The following is a 22,184-nucleotide window of genomic DNA, read 5'->3' on the forward strand; positions in this document are numbered from 1 at the left end:
GGAGGCGCAGAGCCCGGGCTACCGAAAGGGGCAGCCATTCCAGACCCGTGGAAGGTGTAGGCGAAAGCCACCAATTAGAAGCCAAGGCAGAAAAAGTTCTTGTCGGGAGCCAATGAGAGGCTAAGAAAGACAGCGAGCGCGAGGTCCTCGGCCAATCCCGGACGAAGGCCAGGGAGCCCTCAGGAGCGTTTCCGAATCCGGGGCCGGGCCTGGTGTGAGTGTCCAATCCGAGAGCGGCAAAGACGAGCCTCGAAGTCCTCCGGCCAATCGAAGGCGGGCCCCAGGGGCGCGTGCGCGCCGCGGCCAGCGCGCGCGAGCGGGGGGGGGGCAGGCGCGCCCCGGACCCAGGATTTATAAAGGCGAGGCCGGGACCGGCGCGCGCTCTTGTCGCCCCCGCTGTCCCGGCGGCGCCAACGGAAGCGCCCGGCCTGCTCCGTGTCCGACATGCTGCGCCGCGCTCTGCTGTGCCTGGCCGTGGCCGCCCTGGTGTGCGCCGACGCCCCCGAGGAGGAGGACCACGTCCTGGTGCTGCGGAAAAGCAACTTCGCGGAGGCGCTGGCGGCCCACAAGTACCTGCTGGTGGAGTTCTGTGAGCGCCGGGCCTGGCGGGCGGGCGGGGCTCGGGGCCGCTGGGCCAGGCTCTTGGGACGCAGGCACGGCCCGGCAGCCCCCGGGGTCGGGACCCCCGGCGCACCCGGAACTGAAGGGCTCCCTTGCTGCCCGCCTTGGGGGCCATGTCCGGGGCTCCCTGGGGGTGAGAGCCGGGCTGGGAGCCGGGGGGCCGTCCCGATGCCCGCCCTGCGCACGGCAGGATCTTCCTGTTAGTGCGAGAAGAACAGGATCGACCTGTGTGAGCAAACAGAGCAAGCCAGTGTCCACCCTTGCCGAGTCCTCCCCGGGGGCCGACCCGGAAGGCGCCCCGCTCCTGCCCACCCCACCTTCAGCTTGCCACAACAGTCCTTCCGATGGTGTCTCAGAGGAGAATCCCAAGCCTTCCTCATGTCCTTAAGGATTTGAGCTCTGTCCCTGGGGTGGGAACCTTGTGCCTGACACAGCTGCTAACTCTGTTGACAGATCGTCTTATTCTCTCACCCTAAGCAACTCAGGGCCTGTGTGCACGGATGTGCATCTCATACTCACAGCCAGTGCTGGTACAGGCCGCCACGTTCACTTCTTCACTTTTGTCTGTAGTCTTAAAGGGAAAGTCTAGGGAGACCCTTGCCTTAGTTGCCTGCGGGGAATAAGAAGTCAGCAACCATTGAAAGGTTTGTCTGGCTGTGCTGATGGTGACATAGCAGAGTGGGGGCTGGTGTTGGATGGTGGTAGTTTGTCGTTCACGGCCTCTGTCCTGATATTGCCCAAGAACACCAGGCTATCAGCTCAGCCTTGTGCGTTAGGAGGGGTTATCTTGGTGAGTAGATAAGGTTTTTATGAAGGGAAATGCCAGAGGAAAAAGGGAAGCACTGCCGAGGGATCAAGGCTGCTTTAGGGATCAAGGCTGCTTTCTAGCATCTCATTTCCGCTTCCAGATGCCCCTTGGTGTGGCCACTGCAAGGCTCTGGCCCCTGAGTATGCCAAAGCCGCTGGGAAGCTGAAGGCAGAAGGTTCCGAGATCAGGTTGGCCAAGGTGGACGCCACGGAGGAGTCTGACCTGGCCCAGCAGTACGGCGTGCGCGGCTATCCCACCATCAAGTTCTTCAGGAATGGAGACACGGCTTCCCCCAAGGAATATACAGGTGTGGCTGTGGCACTGCCCTTGAACTGTCTTTAGAGAGGGACTGGCCTGCCGACTTGGAAGGGCAGGGGCAGCTGTCTGAGCGGTGGGGAGGCCGGGTTCCAGAGGCTTGGAGGGATCCCGTTCCTCAGGCCGGGTTCTCCGTCCACTTGTGCCCTGAGGGTCCTGTGAGGAAAGTTTTCATCCTGGAAGAACCTTCGAATGGAGAACCTGTCTTGTCTGGTGCTATCCTGGGGGTGGCTGGCTGAGGTCTGTTTGGAGACTGACCAGCGAGGAGAGGGAGACTGGTGCCTTTCTGGCCACATGGGCTGTTTGTGCTGCCCCCTGTTCCTAGGAGCAGCAGCATGGCTGTAGCTCTCGGGGTGACATCTGCTAGCTGTTGTGTGTAGCGTGCCAGCTGCTGCGTCACGTGCTTGCGTGATTTCTCCTTGCATCCTCTCTGTGAGGCAGGCTTTTCCCAGACAAAGGGCTGAGGCTTAGAGCAGCTGAGTAACAGCATCGCGCCTGTTGGTAGCAGACCTCGAATCCAAGCCCGCCCCGCTCCGTCTGTAGCACAGGCCCTCAGCTGCTCGTCTGCCGCCTCTGAAGCTGCCGTAGTGGAGGCCGAGCCCCTGTGTAGCCAGATCAGTGACTGTGGCAAAAGAAAACTCGTCTATAAAACCGGTTCTGTGGCATGTCAGATGCACATGGTGGGTAGCCCGAAAGCAGCTCATTCCAGTGTTAGCAGGGTTCTCCCCTTAAGCAGGTGTGCCCTGTCCTGTTCTAGTGGCAGCAACTCTGTGGTTGCCTCTCACTTGGCTGTTTTGATGTTTCCTTTTTTTTTTTTTTTTTGAGACAGTCTTGCTCTGTCCCAGGCTGAAGTGCAGTGGTGCGATCTCTGCTCACTGCAACCTCTGCCTCCCGGGTACAAGTGATTCTCCTGCCTCAGCCTCCTGAGTAGCTGGGGCTACAGGTGTGCACCACCACGCCTGGCTAATTTTTGTATTTTTAGTAGAGACGGGGTTTCACCATGTTGGCCAGGATGGTCTTGATCGTGACCTCGTCATCCACCCGCCTCGGCCTCCCAAAGTGCTAGGATTACAGGCGTGATTGATGTTCTTATTTTTTACTCATGTTCACTTTTGGAACAGGAAGTGCTCTGTCCAAAGTCACCGTGGTTCTGTCACTAACACTCAGGTTTGCAGATGAGATGAGCACTCCTAAATCCACTTGTCACTGGTGACCGTCTTGTTAGCACTGGTGGAATCCTTCTACATCTGAATGGGGTTTTCCCAATTCGGACCAGGGAGTCAAGTTCTAGGAGGGAAAGAGGCATTATTTCTTAGCCTCAGTCTCCCAGGAGGAGGAAGTTTCTTTCCTGTCAGTTGACCGCCTTTGGTGGCATAAAAGTGTGTCATCTTCTTCCTGGTCTGGGAGGCATGGAGGGTGGGCCATTGGCGAGAACTCCCGAAAGGCCTGGGATAAGTTAGGAGGCGGGAGTCAGGTGGGCTGGGCATCAGCCTGTTCCCAGAGGTAGAAAACTGGCACTGAGTTTTGAGTTACTGTCCGCCTCTCTAAGATGAGGCCTGCTGTCAGACTCCTGGGTGAGAACGTGTGTTTGATGGATGTACATGTCAAAGAAAATTTAGATAACGCAGAGGACAGGCTGGGTGCGGTGGCTCATGCCTGTAATCCCAGCACTTTGGGAGGCTGAGACAGGTGGATCACCTAAGGTCAGGAGTTCGAGGCCAGCCTGGCCAATATGGTGAAACCCCGTCTCTACTAAAAATACAAAAATTAGCCGGGCGTGGTGGTGCGCGTCTGTAATCCCAGCTACTTGGGAGGCTGACACAGAAGAATCCCTCGAACCCGGGAGGTAAGGTTGCAGTGAGCTGAGATCGTGCCACCGCACTCCAGCCTGGGCGACAGAGTGAGACTTCGTTTCAGAAAATAAAATTTTAAAAATGCAGAGGGCCATCCTGGGCAACATGGTGAAACCCTGTCTACAAAAAATACAAAAATTAGCTAGGGCTGGGCACAGTGGTTCATCCCGGTAATCCCAGCACTTTGGAAGGCCAAGGTGGGTGGATTGCTTAATCCCAGGAGTTTGAGACCATCCTAGGCAACGTGGCGAAACCCCATCTCTACAAAAAATAGAAAAATTGGCCGGGCACGGTGGCTCACGCATGTAATCCCAGCACTTTGGGAGGCCGAGGCGGGCGGATCACGAGGTCAGGAGTTCAAGACCAGCCTGGCCAACACAGTGAAACCCCATCTCTACTAAAAATACAAAAATTAGCTGGGCATGGTGGCGGGCGCCTGTAATACCAGCTATTCGGGAGGCCGAGGCAGGAGAATCGCTTGAACCTGGGAGATGGAGGTTGCAGTGAGCCGAGATGGCGCCACTGCATTCTCCAGCCTGGACGACAGAGGTAGATTCCGTCTCAAAAAAAAAAAAAAAGAAGAAGAAACATTGCTGGGCGCAGCGGCTCACCTCTGTAATCCTAGCACTTTGGGAGACCGCTGAGGCAGGTGTATCACCTGAGGTCAGGAGTGAGACCAGCCTGGCCAACATGGGGAACCCTGTCTCTACTAAAAATACAAAAATTAGCCGGGTGTGGTGGCGGGCACCTATAATCCCAGCTACTCGGGAGGGTCAGGCAGGAGAATTGCTTGAACCCGGGAGGTGGAGGTTGCAGTGAGCCGAGATCACACTATTGCACTCCAGCCTGAGCAACAAGAGCAAAACTCCGCCTCAAAAAAAAAAAAAAAAAAGTTAGTTGGGTGTGGTAGCACATGCCTGTGGTCCCAGCTACTTGGGAGCCTGAGGTAGGAGGATTGCTTGAGCCCAGAAGTTTGAGGTTGCAGTGAGCCATGATCATGCCACTGCACTCTAACCTGGGTGACAGAGCAAGACCCTATCTTCCAAAAAAAAAAAAAAAAGGCTGGGATTGGTGGCTCATGCCTGTAATCCCAGCACTTTGGGAAGTCGTGGTGGGCAAACTGCTTGAGCACAGGAGTTAAAGACCAGCCTGGGCAACATGGCAAAACCCCATCTCTACAATAAATACAAAAATGAGCTGGGTGTGGTAGCGTGCACCTGTACCCCAGATACTCGGGAGGCTGAGGTTGGGAAGATTGCTTGAGCCCAGTGGGTGGAGGCTGCAGTGAGCCAAGATTCTGCCACTACCCTCCAGCTGGGTAACAAGAGTGAGCCCCTGTGTCAAAAGAAAAAAGAAAATCCAGAGAGATCACAGAAAAAAAATGGGTTTGTGATCCTGTTATTCAGAGACAGAATCACTCTCTTCCCTCCCCACTCCCCATAAACACAACCACAGTCTCACGTACACTGGGGTTTAGGAGGCGGGCGGGCGGCACCGGGCCTCTACCATGGTTGGAGAACATCTTACTTAGGTTGATTCAGGTGTCCTCAGCCTAGCTGGCAGAGAGCAGAGACGGGAACAGGCCCGGCAGGGCAGGTGGCACTCCCTGTTTGAGAGTAGAACCTACATTTGTTTGGGGTTAGCTGGCAGAGAGGCTGATGACATCGTGAACTGGCTGAAGAAGCGCACAGGCCCGGCTGCCACCACCCTGCCTGACGGCGCAGCTGCAGAGTCCTTGGTGGAGTCCAGTGAGGTGGCTGTCATCGGCTTCTTCAAGGTAGAGACCAGAGCGTTATTCCAGTCTTCCTTCCTTCTGTCATCCATTGAGGAGGGGTCCACAGCCTGCGGCTGGCAGTTCTGCACGTGTCCCCCCTGGCCTGGGCTCTACAGGGTCTGCCCTACTGCTTGGTGCTGCAGGATCGTGACGACCTCTGCTTCTCCCTCATTCAGGACGTGGAGTCGGACTCTGCCAAGCAGTTTTTGCAGGCAGCAGAGGCCATCGATGACATACCATTTGGGATCACTTCCAACAGTGACGTGTTCTCCAAATACCAGCTCGACAAAGATGGGGTTGTCCTCTTTAAGAAGGTGAGTGGCCCCAGGCAGCTCTGCCCAGGTTAGTTCCGGGGTTGGTCTGCAGAGGGTGGCGTTGCTCTCCTTATCGTTAAGGGAACCTTGCTCCTGGCACCTTTGGCCCAATAGGTATGTTCTGCAGCTTTGCCAAGTTGGGGTGTTGCGCTGATGCCTGTGGCCTGGCCTTCGCATTCAGCTGTGGGCCCTCTGGCCACTCTCCTGCCACAGCCGCCTCAGAAGAGCTGCTTTTGACTGTTAGCTTTTTTTTTTTTCAATTATGATAAAACATGTAACAACATTTGCCCTTTTTTTGGGGGGGAGACGGAGTCTTGCTCTGTCACCCATGCTGGAGTGCAGTGGCGTGATCTCGGTTCACTGCACCCTCCGCCTCCTGGGTTCAAGTGATTCTCCTGCCTCGGCCTCCCGAGTAGCTGGGACTACAGGCATGCACCACCACACCCAGCTAATCTTTGTTTTAGTAGAGATGAGATTTCACCATTTTGGCCAGGATGGTATCAATCTCTTGACCTCGTGATCCACCCACCTCAGCCTCCCAAAGTGCTGGGATTACAGATGTGAGCCACCGCGCCTGGCCCCATTTGCCTTTTTTTTTTTGAGATAGGGTTTCTCACTCTGCCGCCCAGGCTGGAGTGTGGTGGTGCATTCTTAGCTCACTGCAACTTCTGCTTCCCAGGCTCAAGTGATCCTCTAACCTCAGCCTCCCGAGCAGCTGGAACTACAGGCGCGTGCCACCACGCCTGGCTGAGTTTTTGTATTTTTTGGTAGACATGGGGTTTTGCTGTGTTGTCCAGGCTGGTCTTGAACTCCTGAGCACCGAGTGGTCTGCCTGCCTCAGCCTCCCAAAATGGTGGGATTACAGGCGTGAGCCACCGTGCCCAGCCACGTTTTAACTATTCTAAAGTATTAACTACATTCAGAGCGTCCTGCAGCATCCCTATTTCCAGAACGTTTTCCTTACCCAGAGGTCTGGAGTATTGGCGCTCTGGGCATGTTCCCACCCAGGTGGCACCCACACTTCGTATGCCCCTCAGCCCCAAGGGCATTACGACCCCTAAGGATCCACTGTGAAAACTGCCATCCTGATCCCGCTGTCCTTCTCCTGGGGAAGGGCTCCTGGACAGTGTGGCCTCTTAGCCGCCTCTCCCCGTTACCAGGACGCAGCAGGGTCCTTGTTTGCACAGTGTCAAGATGGGGCCTGTGGGTTTCTATTGTCTCTTTTCTCGGTCACCAGGCAGGTGGGGCTGGGGCCGCACACTTGTGCTCTAGGGACAGCTGAACCTGGATGTGGGTGATCGTGGGTTTGTGCCGCTCAGAGCCAGGGTAGTGTGGATAGGAGAGAAAGTCTCGGGAGAGGAGGGACCTGGGGAGTGAGGGGCAGCAGGGCGGCCGGGGGCGATCGGACCTTCAGCTCCTGTCCTGTGTTGTTTCCAGAGGGGAGAAGAACCACCTTTTAGACAGCAGCATCATAAGCCAAACGGTCAGACAGGTAGCCTCTGGGACGGGCTGAGTGGTTTTGGACACGAGGAACCCATTCACTTTCTTTTTTTTTTCTTTTTCTTTTTTTGAGACAGAGTCTGTCTCTGTCGCCCAGGCTGGAGTGCAGTGGCGCGATCTCAGCTCACTGCAAGCTCCGCCTCACGGGTTCACGCCATTCTCCTGCCTCAGCCTCCCGAGTAGCTGAGACTACCGGGCGCCCGCCACCACACCCAGCTAATTTTTTTGTATTTTTAGTAGAGACAGGGTTTCACCGTGTTAGCCAGGGTGGTCTCGATCTCCTGACTTCATGATCCGCCTGCCTTGGCCTCCCAAAGTGCTGGAATTACAGGTGTGAGTCACCGACCCATTCACTTTCTGTAGTAAGCACTGAGCATCCAGCACTCCCCGGGACCAGGTAGGAGGGAGGGTAGAGCCAGCTTGCTGGAGCGCGGTGGTGCGGGTGGGTCAGGATGGCTTGCTTCCATGTTCTTGTTCTTGTCATTCAGCTGTTTTTGCAGCCACTTCCTCAAGATAACTCAAGACAGTAGATGCTCTTTACCAGGAGACATTCTCTTGATGTTCCCTGAAGGGAAGAGAGTTGCTAAATTAGTCTATTGCCATTGCAAGGTGCCCAGGAAATTAAACATCTGACTAGAAAAAGCCAGTGAAGTGTTGGATAAAGTTGAGGGAACCAAAGGTCTTTTTAGAGCTTTTATTAAAGAGAAAGTTCCAAGTCTTGTCCTGAAACTTGGGTTCTGGGGCAGACTTTCTCCAGAGCCCACGAAACTCACAAACCCTGTTTCGTCACACAGCCCACAGCCCCTTCAGTGCCCTGGATGTCTGCAGTGGCCACTGTGACTCTATGGACAGTTTGGTGATATGTGTCCGCGAAGGCCGGGAGGGTGGTTTCGTTGCTCTTGTCTGCAAAGGCTCACACGTGGCCATCCATGTGGGCTCCCCACAGGTTAACGTTCTGCCTCCATTCTCTGGAGTCCACTAGAGCTGGGCACAGACAAACCCACTTGGGTTTGATGCCAGTTGGTGGGTGGCGCTTTCTTGCCCACTGAAGGTGGCCCAGGTGTCTGTGATGGCGAACGTGGTCGTTGCAGGCAGCTCCGGGCAGAAGCCCGGCCCCCTGTCCGGTGCATGTGGTAGGGGCTGCCCTGGAAGTCAGAGCTCACCCCGCAGCTGAGAGGATGAGTCCAACTTGTTCCTTTTCCACCAGGCTGTTAACCCCCATCCCTCAAAGTGAGTGAGGCCTTCCTGTGTGTGCAGTGGCCGCAGTGGGCAGCCTGGCTGAGTCGGGTGCTCTTGTGTGGCCCGCTCTTGCCTGCTCTTCCCTTCCTTCCCTAGCAGGCACTGCAACCCAGGAAAACCTCTGCGGGGGCTGCTGGTCACTGGCACCGTGGGTGTGAGAGCTTCTGATATTTCACTTTTTCTTCTCCACCAGCCGGCAGCACTGGGCCTGTTGTTGTTTGAGAAAGGGTCTCGCTCTGTTACCAGGCTGGAGTGCGGTGGCACAATCACACTTCACTGCAGCTTCGACCTTCTGGGCTCAAGCAGTCCTCCCACCCCAGCCTGCTGAGTAGCTGGGACCACAGGTGTGCACCACCACACCTGGCTATTTTTTAATACTTTTGTGGAAATGGGGTTTCACCGTGTTGCCCAGGCTGGTCTCGAACTTCTGAGCTCAAGCAATCCTCCTGCCTCAGCCTGCCAAAACATTGGGGTTACAGGCGTGAGCCATATCACCCGGCCTGCATTGGGCCTTTCTATGCTGTTTGTCACCGTGGCCTGGCAGGGCTGGCCTCCTGCTGCTGTGCCCTGCTAAGTGGACCAGTTTCCCTTACCACAGTAGACTGTGATTGAGTGTGGTGTAGCATCTCTGCTGAAACGATGGCAGCCCTGGGACAGCTGCGGCAGCGTCTCCTCCTGGCTTCTTGGCATGAGATGGTGTAGGCGGCGCCTGACACTCTGGAGGGAGTCAGAGACATTGTTCTGCAGGGGTGGGGGGATTTCGTTTGCCTGCAGTTGCGGCCCGGCGTTACTCCTGGGCACAGTGCGAGCCCACCCGTGCCACTGGGAGCCCGGCTGTGATCAGCAGCTCATGTTCCAAAGGATTCCCTCCAAGGGCCTCCTGAACTTGGCTTTTCTGCCTCTCCTTATCCACCTTTGCCCCTCTGGGGAAGAGGTAGCAGGCTTAGAAGCCTCTGCCCCTCGGGCTCAGGCAGGGTGGTTGGTGCTTGTGTCCTGGTTTAGCATCAGCTCCTTGGCAGTCAGGCCAGGTCAGGGTGGCCCAGGCACAGCATGCACAAGAGCAGGAAGTGGCACCTGGTCTCCAAGTTACTCTGCAGACGCATACATGGAAATGGCCAGTAAGAAAGGATGCATGATTTATTTCCCCAAGTCTCATTTAAGAAGTTTGAGGAGGCCGGGCGCAGTGGCTCACGCCTGTAATCCCAGCACTTTGGGAGGCTGAGGTGGGCGGGTCATGAGGTCAGGAGATGGAGACCATCCCAGCTAACACGGTGAAACCCCGTCTCTACTAAAAATACAAAAAATTAGCTGGGCGTAGTGGTGGGCACCTGTAGTCCCAGCTACTCAGGAGGCTGAGGCAGGAGAATGGCATGAACTCAGGAGGCGGAGCTTGCAGTGAGCCAAGATCGCACCACTGCACTCCAGCCTGGGTGACAGAGCAAGACTCCATCTCAAAAAAAAAAAAAAAGGTTCAAGGGGACCAGGCTTGGTGGCTCACACCTGTGATCCCAGCACTCAGGGAGGCCGAGACAAGAGGATTGCTTGAGGCCAGGAGTCTGAGACCAGCCTGGGCAACATAGTAAGACTGTCTCTACAAAAAATAAAAATAAAATAAATTTTTTTGGCTGGACACGCTGGCTCACGCCTGTAATCTCAGCACTTTGGGAGGCCAAGGCGGGCAGATCACCTGAAGTTAGGAGCTTGAGACCAGCCTGACCAACATGGAGAAACCCCATCTCTAATAAAAATACAAAATTTGCCAGGCGTGTTGGCACATGCCTATAATCCCAGCTACTTGCAAGGCTGAGGCAGGAGAATTACTTGAACCCAGGAGGCGGAGATTGCAATGAGGCAAGATCGAGATCGTGCCATTGCACTCTAGCCAGGGAAACAAGAGCAAAACTCAGTCTCAAAATAGATAAAATAAAATAAAATAAATTAAAATAAATAAATAAATATTTTAAAAAGTAGTTCTGTCCAGGTGCAGTGGCTCACGCCTGTAATTCCAGCACTTTGGGAGGCCGAAGCAGGCCTGTCACCTGAGGTCAGGAGTTCAAGACCAGCCTGACCAACATGGAGAAAGAAACTCCATCTCTACTAAAAAAAACAAAATTAGCCAGGCGTGGTGGCGCGTACCTGTAATCCCAGCTACTTGGGAGGCAGAGGCAGGAGAATTGCTTTAACCCGGGAGGCAGAGGTTGCAGTGAGCCAAGATCCTGCCACTGCACTCTAGCCTGGGCAACAAGAGTGAAACTCCGTCTCAAAAAAAAAAAAAAAAATAGTTCAGGCCGGGCTCAGTGGCTCACACTTACAATCCCAGCACTTTAGGAGGCCGAGGCAAGTGGATCACCTGGGGTCAGGAGTTCAAGACCAGCCTGGCCAACATGGTAAAACCCTGTCTCTACTAAAAATACAAAAATCAGCCAGGCGTGGTGGCGGGTGCCTGTGATCCCAGCTACTCGGGAGGCTGAGGAAGGAGAATCGCTGGAACTTGGGAGGTGGAGGTTGCAGTGAGCCGAGATCACGCCATTGCACTCCAGCCTGGGTAACAATAGCAAAAGTCTATCTCAAAAAATAAAAAAATAAATAAATTTTAAAAATAAATAAAAAAGTACTTCGGGGGAATGATGGAAGGCTCACCCAAAATTCTCACTTGAAGAGCCTCAGCACAGGGGCGCCTCTCTGAGCCTGAGCTGAGGCCGCATCCTCAGCTGCAGGCTGACCCCTCGTGGTTGGGGCGCCACAGCCTCTCCATCTTGTGGCCTTAGGACTCCCTGAAGCTGCCGTGCATTATTAGGGGTCCCCAGGGCCTTACAGGCACGTGGATTGCGCCTTTCAGGATCTGTTGTATTAGAAACTAGAATTAAGAATGTAAAAAATCGGTTTTTTTCTCTTTTTTATTTTTATTTTTTATTTTTTGAGATGAAGTCTTGCTCTGTTGCCAGGCTCGAATGCAGTGGCACGATCTGGGCTCACTGCAACCTCCGCCTCCTGGGTTCAAGCGATTCTCCTGCCTCAGCCTCCCAAGTAGCTGGGATTACAGGCACCCGCCACCACGCCCAGCTAATTTTTGTATTTCTAGTAAAGACGAAGTTTTACCATGTTGGACTAGGCTGCTCTGAAACTCCTGGCTTCAGGTGATCCGCCCGCCTCAGCCTCCCAAAGTACTAGGATTACAGGCATGAGCCACCACGCCTGGCCTGTTTCACTCTTGTCACCCAGGCTGGAGTGCAGTGGTGCAATCTCACTGCAATGTCTACCTCCCAGACTCAAGCAATCCTCCTGCCTCAGCCTCCCAAGTAGCTGGGATTACAGGCAGGTGCCACCACACCCAACTGATTTTTGTATTTTTGTATTTTTTTTTTTTTTTGAGACAGAGTCTTGCTCTGTTGCCCAGGCTGGAGTGCAGTGGCACGATCTTGGCTCACTGCAACCTCTGCCTCCCGGGTTCAAGTGATTCTTCTGCCTCAGTCTCCCGAGCAGCTGGGATTACAGGTGTGCACCACCACACCCAGCTAATTTTTTGTATTTTTGGTAGAGTCGAGGTTTCACCATGTTGGCCAGGCTGGTCTCAAACTTGTGAACTCAAGTGATCCACCTGCCTCAGCCTCCCAAACTGCTAGGATTACAGGTGTGAGCCACTGCACCCGGCCTTTTTTTTTTTTTTTTTTTTTTTGAGACAGAGTTTCGCTCTTGTTGCCCAGGCTGGAGTGCAGTGGTGCGATCTCGGCTCACCGCAACCTCCGCCTCCCGGGTCCAAGCGATTCTCCTGCCTCAGCCTCCCAAGTACCTGGGATTACAGGTGCCCGCCACCACGCCTGGCTTATTTTTGTATTTTTAGTAGAGACGGGGTTTTACCATGTTGGCCAGGCTGGTCTCGAACTCCTGGTCTCAAGCGATCCACCCACCTCGGCCTCCCAAAGTGCTGGGCTTACAGGCCTGAGCCACTGTGGCCAAATTTATTTTAAAAGAATAATAATCCCATTACATGTTATCATAAATCACATCTTTATGGAAACTAGTTTTTCCCAGACAAAAACAATTTAGTGCTGAGTGATGTTTTAGATTCCTCCAGCAGAATTCTCCTCTCCTGCCCTCCTGCTCTTGCGACACCATGCGCCCAGCAGCCTCTGTGGGTCTGTGCCGCAGCACGTGAGAGGGAGAGTGAAAAGGCAGAGGCCAGAGAAGTGTGAGTGTGAAAATGGCTTTGACTAGCCAGGCGCGGTGGCTCACGCCTATAATCCCAGCACTTTGGGAGGCCGAGGCGGGCAGATCACGAGGTAAGGAGATTGAGACCATCCTGGCTAACACGGTGAAACCCGTCTCTACTAAAAATACCAAAAATTAGCCGGTGGTGGCGGGCGCCTATAGTCCCAGCTACTTGGGAGGCTGAGGCAGGAGAATGGCTTGAATCCGGGAGGCGGAGCTTGCAGTGAGTGGAGATCACGCCACTGCACTCCAGCCTGGGAGACACAGCAAGACTCCGTCACAAAAAAAAAAAAAAAAAAAAAAAGAGAGATCAAGACCTTCGTGGCCAACATGGTAATACCCCATCTCGACTAAAAATACAAAAAAAAATTAGCCAGCCGTGGTGGCAGGCGCCTGTAGTCCTAGCTACTCGGGAGGCTAAGGCAGGAAAATCACTTGAACTTGGGAGGCAGAGGTTGCAGTGAGCCAAGATCGTGCCACTGCACTCCAGCCTGGGCAACAGAGCGAGACTGTCTCAAAAACAAATAAAAAAGAAAATAGCTTTGACCACATGGGTGCTCTGAAAAGGTTGGGGGCCCTGGGGATGGGCCACACTTCAAGGGTTGCTGGAAGACCACATGCGCCAGGCTTGAGTTGTGGGTGTGAAGCCAGCTGTTGAATTCACTGGCAGCCATAAGGCCGTGACCGGAGCCAGTCTTGCTGTCAAGGAACAGCCATGTCCTGTACCCACTGCTGGACCTGTGGCTCGAAACCCCACGGGAGGGCAGGGCTGCTGGCTGCTGTGACTTCCCATGTCCAGGGAGACCCGGGCCCAGGGGCTGTGCTCCCAGCAGCAATGCTCAGTCAGGGCCCTCTTTCTGTCCACAGTTTGATGAAGGCCGGAACAACTTTGAAGGGGAGGTCACCAAGGAGAACCTGCTGGACTTTATCAAACACAACCAGCTGCCCCTTGTCATCGAGTTCACCGAGCAGGTGCGGCTTCCCTGCTGCCCTGCAGCCCCCAGGCTGGGGATGGGGAGGAGTGGGTTGGGGGGTGGCATGAGGCTCCCGGTCACCACTGCTGTCCAGCGTCTGACATTGGAGGCCGTTGGGAGAACCTTCTGCATTAATAGTGTGTGACTCAGACCCAGTAACTTAAGTTTATAACACAGACAGCCCCGAAGATTTTTGGAGGTGAAATCAAGACTCACATCCTGCTGTTCTTGCCCAAGAGTGTGTCTGACTATGACGGCAAACTGAGCAACTTCAAAACAGCAGCCGAGAGCTTCAAGGGCAAGGTGAGCTGCTCCTCTGGGTGGCTCATGGGGCGGTGCCAGGGAGCAGTACAACTCTTCCCGAGGTGACAAGTGTGGGGCCTTCCTGAGGCTGCCTCCTGGACCGGACCGGGCATCTGATTCAGGACAGCCTGGATGTAGGCGAGGGGCCAGCCAGGCCAGACCTCTGCTCCCAGTCACCTGCTGGTCTGGTTGGGCAACCCCGGAATCCAGGTTGGAGGAAAAAGGCACCAGGAGCACGGTCTGCTTCCGAGCGAAGTCAGGGCTGGAGGCAGAGGCCAGCTGTCTGCCGCACCTTCTGAGCGAAGTCAGGGCTGGAGGCAGAGGCCAGCCGTCTCCCGCACCTTCCAGCGAAGTCAGGGCTGGAGGCAGAGGCCAGCCGTCTCCCGCACCTTCTGAGCGAAGTCAGGGCTGGAGGCAGAGGCCAGCCGTCTCCCGCACCTTCCAGCGAAGTCAGGGCTGGAGGCAGAGGCCAGCCGTCTCCCACACCTTCCAGCGAAGTCAGGGCTGGAGGCAGAGGCCAGCCGTCCCCCGCACCTGTGCAACCTCCTTTTCTCCCCCAGATCCTGTTCATCTTCATCGACAGCGACCACACCGACAACCAGCGCATCCTCGAGTTCTTTGGCCTGAAGAAGGAAGAGTGCCCGGCCGTGCGCCTCATCACCCTGGAGGAGGAGATGACCAAGTACAAGCCCGAATCGGAGGAGCTGACGGCAGAGAGGATCACAGAGTTCTGCCACCGCTTCCTGGAGGGCAAAATCAAGGTGCGGGCGCGTCCCGGGCCAGGGCTGCCTCCCGGGTAGAGCCGCCACCTTGGGGTCTCTGGGCTCTCAGTGTCCTGGGCTTCGTCCTCAAAGTAATATCTTCAGAGTAAGAGGACGGAGCCCAAGATGGTGTGAAGACCACCATTCTTGTCACACCTTTGGGGACCTGTAGGAGCCCTCTTGTCCACACGGCTGGCCCAGATGCTCCTCAGGGAAACCTCCTGGCCAGCGAGGGTGCGGCCTGCGTGGGCTCATTGGGCCCAGCCCACTGGCCCAGCCTTCTCTTTCTGGATTCTTGGCACTGTCGGTGTCTGCGGCTGCCACCCTGGTGTGCCCAGGGCAGCCACGCACCTCAGCCCCGGGCAGGGTGAGGGTTGGGGAGCTCTGTGGTCCCCCAGGCATCGCCGCCCCTCACCGTGCCCTGCCTGCCCTCCAGCCCCACCTGATGAGCCAGGAGCTGCCAGAGGACTGGGACAAGCAGCCTGTCAAGGTGCTTGTTGGGAAAAACTTTGAAGACGTGGCTTTTGATGAGAAAAAAAACGTCTTTGTGGAGTTCTGTAAGTGTTGCCCTTTCAGCTCCCCAGGTCCGTGCCACCAGGGCACGCGCGAGGTAGGCAGACTCCTGGGGAAGCGTCTGCTGATGGCTTTGTGTCCAGGACACACCCTAGAACTGTTTTCTTTTCAGATGCCCCATGGTGTGGTCACTGCAAACAGTTGGCTCCCATTTGGGATAAACTGGGAGAGACGTACAAAGACCATGAGAACATCGTCATTGCCAAGATGGACTCGACTGCCAACGAGGTGGAGGCCGTCAAAGTGCACAGCTTCCCCACACTCAAGTTCTTTCCTGCCAGTGCCGACAGGACGGTGCGCCTTCCCTCCAGACGGGGCTGGGGCGGGCTCTGGGAAGAGCAGTGGTCCCCACGCCAGCCTGGGTGCCTCTCTGGAAGGAGCCTGGGGCTAGTCGGGTGGGAGAAGAGCTGTGGGAGCTCCTCCAGAAGCACCCACCTTTTTTTGTTTTTCGAGAGAGATGGGATCTCACTATATTGCCTAGGCTGTTTTTGAACTCCCAAAGTGCTGGATTCCGGGTGTGAGCCACCGGACCGGGCCTGCTCTGCCTTTCTCTAGGGAGGAGGAGCCAATGCCAGGAGATTGGCTCTGGGCCGGGACCAGCCCCTGCACTCATCCCTGTCTTCCACAGGTCATCGATTACAACGGGGAACGCACGCTGGATGGTTTTAAGAAGTTCCTGGAGAGCGGTGGCCAGGATGGGGCAGGGGATGATGACGTGAGTGGGGTCACAGCCCTGGGCTGGTCTCTGGGATTCAGCCCCTTGGCCCCATGGGACATGCCCACTTGGGCTTGGCTTGTGATGGGCATGGTGCTGTTGGAGGCACGTCTGTGCTTCCAGGGCTCTGGGGCCCCACACCTTCGCCCAGCAGGGCAAAGGGATGTGCTCCCAGTGCTCTGCTGAAACAGCTCTCCCTGGCCAGCACTTCTTTAGGGGACGAGGTTGCAGGCATCTTTAAAAACCAGATTTTGCTTAGAAAACCTTTTCAGACACATGGCACCGGTTCCTCACATGCTGCTAACTTGGACTCAGAGGTCCATCCGCAGCCCCCTGGCGGGGCCCGGGCACAAGGGAGCAGACATGGGTCTGCCCTCGGGAGTTTAGTCCTGCCCGTCAGCGCGTGGCCAGCAGCAGTGGTGACTCTGCCGGGGAAGCAGGAAGGCTGGTGTTGGGAGGATGCGGCAGGGGCGGGGTGCTTGACCCTGGTGAGGGAGATGAGGGCATGGTCAGCCCAGGCTGGCAGGGCCTGCTGGGAGTGCTGGTGCACAGTGGGAGGTGGGAACACTCTGCCCAGGCTGGGGATGGAGGGCCGGCCCCTGGTGCTGCCTGTGGCCTGTCATTGGCCAGAGCCCAAGGGTTGGAAGTAGAATGGTCACACCCCAGTGGTGACTGTGCCTGGACTTCATGCTGGGGCTGTTGTCCCTGCCGAGATGTGGACCCTCTGTAGTCTCCATAGTGCCAAGCTGGGAGACACACATACGCCTTCCATGCCCAGTGGAAGGGTCCAAGGCTGAGCTGGGATTCCCAGGGTTCCTGACACAGTGGGGGCTCTGATTCATCCTGCTATAGGCAGAAATCCCCCAGGCATCACTCTTCCTGGGAAGACCCCTGTGTAGCTCGTAAAGACCAGGGTTGGCTGCTCCAGTGGCCGGTGGCCATGTCCACTGTGGCCGGCTAGTCCCCGGTGTGAGCAGTGTGGGGTGCTGGGGGCCGGCAGCCTCAGCTGTTGCAGCCAACCTGCCCCCCCCGCCCCGCCCCTTTTCCTGTATCCCAGGATCTCGAGGACTTGGAAGAAGCAGAGGAGCCAGACATGGAGGAAGACGATGATCAGAAAGCTGTGAAAGATGAACTGTAATACGGAAAGCCAGACCTGGGCGCTGCCGAGACCCCTCGGGGGCTGCACACCCAGCAGCAGCGCACGCCTCCGAAGCCTGTGGCCCTCGCTTGAAGGAGGGCATCGCCGGAAACCCAGGGAACCTCTCTGAAGTGACACCTCACCCCTACACACCGTCCGTTCACCCCCGTCTCTTCCTTCTGCTTTTCGGTTTTTGGAAAGGGATCCATCTCCAGGCAGCCCACCCTGGTGGGGCTTGTTTCCTGAAACGTGATGTACTTTTTCATACGTGGGTCTGTCCAGAGTGCTTGCTAGAGTGTTCGGAGTCTCGCTGCCTCCCTCCTGCGGGAGGTTTCTCCTCTTTTTGAAAATTCCATTTGTGGGATTTTTAGACATTTTTCGACATCAGGGTATTTGTTCCACCTTGGCCAGGCCTCCTCGGAGAAGCTTGTCCCCTGTGTGGGAGGGACGGAGCCGGACTGGACATGGTCACTCAGTACCGCCTGCAGTGTCGCCATGACTGATCACGGCTCTTGCATTTTTTGGGTAAATGGAGACTTCCAGATCCTGTCAGGGTGTCCCCCATGCCTGGAAGAGGAGCTGGTGGCTGCCAGCCCTGGGGCCCGGCACAGGCCTGGGCCTTCCCCTTCCCTCAAGCCAGGGCTCCTCCTCCTGTCGTGGGCTCATTGTGACCACTGGCCTCTACAGCACGGCCTGTGGCCTGTTCGAGGCAGAACCAGGACCCTTGACTCCCGGGTGGGGAGGTGGCCAAGGATGCTGGAGCTGAATCAGACGCTGACAGTTCTTCAGGCATGTCTATTTCACAACCGAATTGAACACATTGGCCAAATAAAGTTGAAATTTTGCCACCTGTCCTTGCCTCGGGCTTATGATCTCAGCAAGCCCGGAGAGCTGGGCTGGAATGTGGACGCCAAGGCCACCTGCCAGGCCTTAGTGGGGTTACTGGTGCTGAGAGGCCTCGCCCCTGGGACGAGGTGCAGATGCAGAAACAGGCCCCAGTCTCCCCAGCAGAGCTGTGCAGGCTTGCGATTCCCGGGGAGGATGCCTTCCCTGCCTGTAGGCTGCTTTACCTGGACTCTGATGGGGCTTCTGTGATTCTGGACCCTGGATGTGGACATGGGTGGAGTCACCCAGCCCCACGTGATGCTCAGATTCCTGGTCATTCCCTCCCATCACCACCGTGGAGTGACGAGAAATCAGGTGGACACAGGCTTCAAGGATGGGTGAGAGGAACAGGGGGCCCTGCTTATCACTAACCCTTCACACGATAAAGGGCCGGGCTGGGCGCAGGGACGCGCGCCTGGAATCCCAGTGCTGGGGCAACATGGGGAGACTCCGTCTCTAGGAAAAATTAGAAATTAGCTGGGCATGGTTTGCACCTACAGTCCCAGCTACTCGGGAGGCTGAGGCAGGAGGATCACTTGATCCCAGGAGGTCAACACTGCTGTGAGCGGAGATCGCGCCACTGCACTCCAGCTGGGTGACAGAGTGAGACCCTATCTCTAAAAATAAGGATCTCCTGGTCTTTAAGTTGTAATTTGGCTTAACCTCAGCACTCCTGTGCTTCACATGCAGAAAAAACACATAGACTCGATTTTTTTTGAGACGGAGTCTTGCTCTGTGGCCCAGGCTGGAGTGCAATGGTGCTGTCTTGGCTCACTGCAACCTCCGCCTCCCGGGTTCAAGTGATTCTCCTGCCTGAGCCTCCTGAGTAGCTGGGATTACAGACATCCGCCACCACGCCCGGCTAATTTCTTGTACTTTTAATAGAGACGGGGTTTCACCGTGTTAGCCAGGATCTGCTGGCTGACCTCATGATCTGCCGGCCTCGGCCTCCCGAAGTGCTGGGATTATAGGCGTGAGCCACCGCGCCCGGCTGAAAGTCAATTTTTCTGCAGACAGCAAGCTGCGGCCTGTGTGCAGGGCTGGGCGAGGGCTCTGCTGAGCCTGGATTTGCTGCTTTTCTGCAGGGGAGGCAACAGGAGCTCTGTGGTGTCTGTGGGTCCCACTGAGGGCAACAGCAGAGGCCCTGAGGATCCAGCAGGGCTCATGGTGGTCTCAGAGGGCGGTGAGGCAGGAGGAAGGAGCCCAAGGGTGCAGGTGGCAGTGGGGGTGGAGCTGCAGCTCTAGGGAGGCTGCTCGGCCCTCAGAAGGTCGGACGGAACAAACGACCCTCACCAGGCTGCCTTGAGGAGCCCTGCCTGTGACTCTGTGAGCCCCGCCAACTTCACATCCTGATGTGCTTCCTAGAGTAGGAGCTTCTGCACTGCCGAGATTCCCGGGTGTCCTCCCAGTTCCCGAGCTTGCGGGCTGGCAGCGGCTGCTGGAGCCAGAGACAGCTCTCAGGCCAGACCCGGCCTCGCCGGGGGTGCGGTTCTCCCGTTCTCCCCGCTACCTCCCTTGCCGGCCCCACAGGCCCTCACAAACTCGGCCGCTCCGGCTCCTGCCTCCGCTCCAGGCTGTGGAGTATCCGGCCAGCATGCCGTGAGGACCTGTGTCAACACGTCGCCAGCACCAACCAGCCCGGTTTGCCCGCATGTCCTTGGCCCCACACGGCTCACACCAGCTCGGCAGTCTGGGTGCTGCCATCTGCCCTGGCCCCCAGCTCTGTGGGTTTTGGAGACAGCCCGTGCTGGGGCTGGTTTCTGGCTAGTTCAGCTCCAGGGCCTCAGCAGGGTTTGTGTGCCATGCCTGGATCCTGCGACACAGTGAGCCGCATACTCACGGAAAAGTGGGCAACGGCATCCGGCGGTGCCGTGGGAGGATGTGGGCAGAGGCCTGAGGGCTGTGGCTCCTTGCAGGGTCTCTGAGGAGGGAGGCTGTCCTGAGTCACAGCTAAAGGGGTGGGCTGTATTTCTGCCTGTGCTCCCTGGCCGTGGGATGGGGTGCAGCGATCCTGTGGACCAGCTGTGCAGGGAGCTGGCCCTGTGGAGAGAATGCTGGGACACGGCGCAGCTGCCCGCAGCACTGGTGTCATGTGCTCTGGAAAGGGGAGGGAGTCACTGATACCTTTCCCGTTTTGCAGAGGCAGCTGATGAGCACATTCCTGGGCTTGGCTGTTGCTGGGAGGTAGTGGGGCAGTGTCCAAAACCTCTCTGACTGGGCTGCTGGATTAGTGGGGAGACTTTGAAAGCTCTCGGGGGAGGTGGTTAGGGCTTAGCAGCCTGGGACTTCCCAACCCTCTGTCTCTCCAGGTGCCAGGAAGCCACCGGCCTGGAGCCTAAAACAGTGATTGCTGGGCCTATGTACTACACCCTGGGGGTCCACTGACCTCAGGGAGGGAAGGGCCCTTCTGGCCCTAGGCTGGCCCTCCTGCCAGACTGCAGTGCGACCTGCGCTGACTTTTCCTTTTTTTTTTTTTTTTTTTGAGACAGAGTCTCACTCTGTTGCCCAGGCTGGAGTTCAGTGCTGCGATCTCAGCTCCCTGCAACCTCTGCCTCCTGGGCTCAGGTGATTCTCCTGCCTCAGCCTCCTGAGTAGCTGCGATTACAAGCATGCACCACCATGCCCGGCTAATCTTTGTATTTTCAGTAGAGATGGGGTTTCACCATGTTGGCCAGGCTGGTCTCGAACTCCTGACCTCGGGTGATCCACCCACCTTGGCCTCCCAGAGTACTGGGATTACAGGCGTGAGCCACTGCACCTGGCCTCAGCTGACTTTACTAACAGGGTTTCCCGCGTGCTTTTGCAGAGCACTGCTGGTTGCATTCACTGGACATTTTTTTTTTTTTTTTGAGACAGGGTCTTGCTCTGTTGCCCAGGCTGGGGTGCAGTGGTGTGACTGTAGCTCACTGCAGCCTCAAACTCCTGGGCTCAAGCAATCTTTTGCACCTCAGCATTCTAAGTAGCTGGGACCACAGGCACCCAGTACCATGCCTGGCTAATTTTTAAATTTTTTGAAGGGAAGGGGGTCTCCCTATGTTGCCCAGGCTGGTCTTCAACTCCTGGCTTCAAGTGATCCTTCCACTTTGGCCTCCCAAAGTGCTGGGATTACAGGCGCGAGCTTCTGAGCCCAGCCAGGCCTCACTGGACTTTTAAAAGTTGGATGGTAGGCCTGGTGCGGTGGCTCACACCTGTAATCCCAGCACTTTGGGAGGCCGACGCGGGCGGATCACGGGGTCAGGAGATCGAGACCATCCTGGCTAACACAGTGAAACCCCGTCTCTACTAAAAATACAAAAAATTAGCTGGGTGTGGTGGCGGGCGCCTATAATCCCAGCTACTCCAGAGGCTGAGGCGGGAGAATGGCGTGAACCCGGGAGGCGAAGCTTGCAGTGAGCCCAGATCGCGCGCCACTGCACTCCAGCCTGGGTGACAGAGCGAGACTCCGTCTCAAAAAAAAAATAAAAAAAGTGTGATGGTAAACCTTGTGCATTAGATGTTCTAGTTCGTCCTCCAGAAGGCAGAAACTTAAAGTCATGCAAACTAGGTCAATTTGCAAGTTCATATGGACCAAGAAGAATCAGGGACAAAACTCCATGAAGACAGGTTTTGCTCTGACGTCACGCTGCATGAACAGCACGCTTCACCCACGGTGGAGCAGGCATGACTGTTGACGGCCGGCTTCTGATGGAACGTTTCAAGGGTGAGGAGCTCCAGGGAGTGTCCATCATGGCGTAGAACACACGGTTCCCACATCCTTATTAGAATAGAAGGCACATAAATGCCTTTCAAGGAAATCTGTTGTGACTGGCGAGGCTTCAGGCACCAGTCCCTCGGGTGATCCAGATAGAAATCCCAAAGCCAAAAGCTCTGCACGCTCCCAGCTCACCTTCAGCAGGAGGGACACAGGGGCTTGCTTGGGGTCGCCAAACAGGCTCACCGGGTGGTCTTGCCCCCACTGCGTCTCTAGCCTGAGGCCCGGTCACTCCTGGAAAGGGCGTTCCTTCTCGTCACACTGTTGGTGGCAGCTTCATTCAGCATGCTTTCATCTGATCCTCTGAGGGGGGAGGGCAGACAGAACTTTCCACAACATGAGAAAAGGCAATCTTCACATCAGAGGAGATCCTGTCTCCAGTATAGAACGTTTCGTCTCTAGGCTTCACGTAAACAAGCCAGAAAAAACGGCCTGGCTCCTCCCAGAAAAA

The 22,184-nt window shown here is 56.1% G+C and overlaps 1 protein-coding gene across 1 annotated transcript; it reads left to right on the forward strand.

The window, feature by feature from the left end:
- Window positions 1–221: 221 nt before the first annotated feature.
- On the forward strand, window positions 222–17,949 carry P4HB (prolyl 4-hydroxylase subunit beta). Its single transcript, XM_004040770.4, has 11 exons — window positions 222–589; window positions 1,530–1,736; window positions 5,241–5,374; window positions 5,548–5,685; window positions 13,501–13,605; window positions 13,785–13,910; window positions 14,471–14,671; window positions 15,108–15,228; window positions 15,357–15,538; window positions 15,873–15,959; window positions 17,017–17,949. Exons 1-11 carry the CDS (start codon window positions 445–447, stop codon window positions 17,095–17,097), a joined length of 1,527 nt encoding a protein of 508 aa, XP_004040818.1. The 5' UTR covers window positions 222–444; the 3' UTR covers window positions 17,098–17,949.
- Window positions 17,950–22,184: the final 4,235 nt, after the last annotated feature.

This window comes from Gorilla gorilla, chromosome 4 (genome assembly GCF_029281585.2).
Source record: "Gorilla gorilla gorilla isolate KB3781 chromosome 4, NHGRI_mGorGor1-v2.1_pri, whole genome shotgun sequence".
Taxonomy (NCBI): Eukaryota; Metazoa; Chordata; class Mammalia; order Primates; family Hominidae; genus Gorilla; species Gorilla gorilla.

Coding starts and splice junctions, on each gene's coding strand:
- P4HB (XM_004040770.4), top strand. CDS start 445: ATGCTGCGCCGCGCTCTGCTGTGCCTGGCCGTGGCCGCCCTGGTGTGC. Junction 13,911..14,470: donor CCGAGAGCTTCAAGGGCAAG/GTGAGCTGCTCC, acceptor TTTCTCCCCCAG/ATCCTGTTCATCTTCATCGA. Junction 14,672..15,107: donor TCCTGGAGGGCAAAATCAAG/GTGCGGGCGCGT, acceptor CCTGCCCTCCAG/CCCCACCTGATGAGCCAGGA.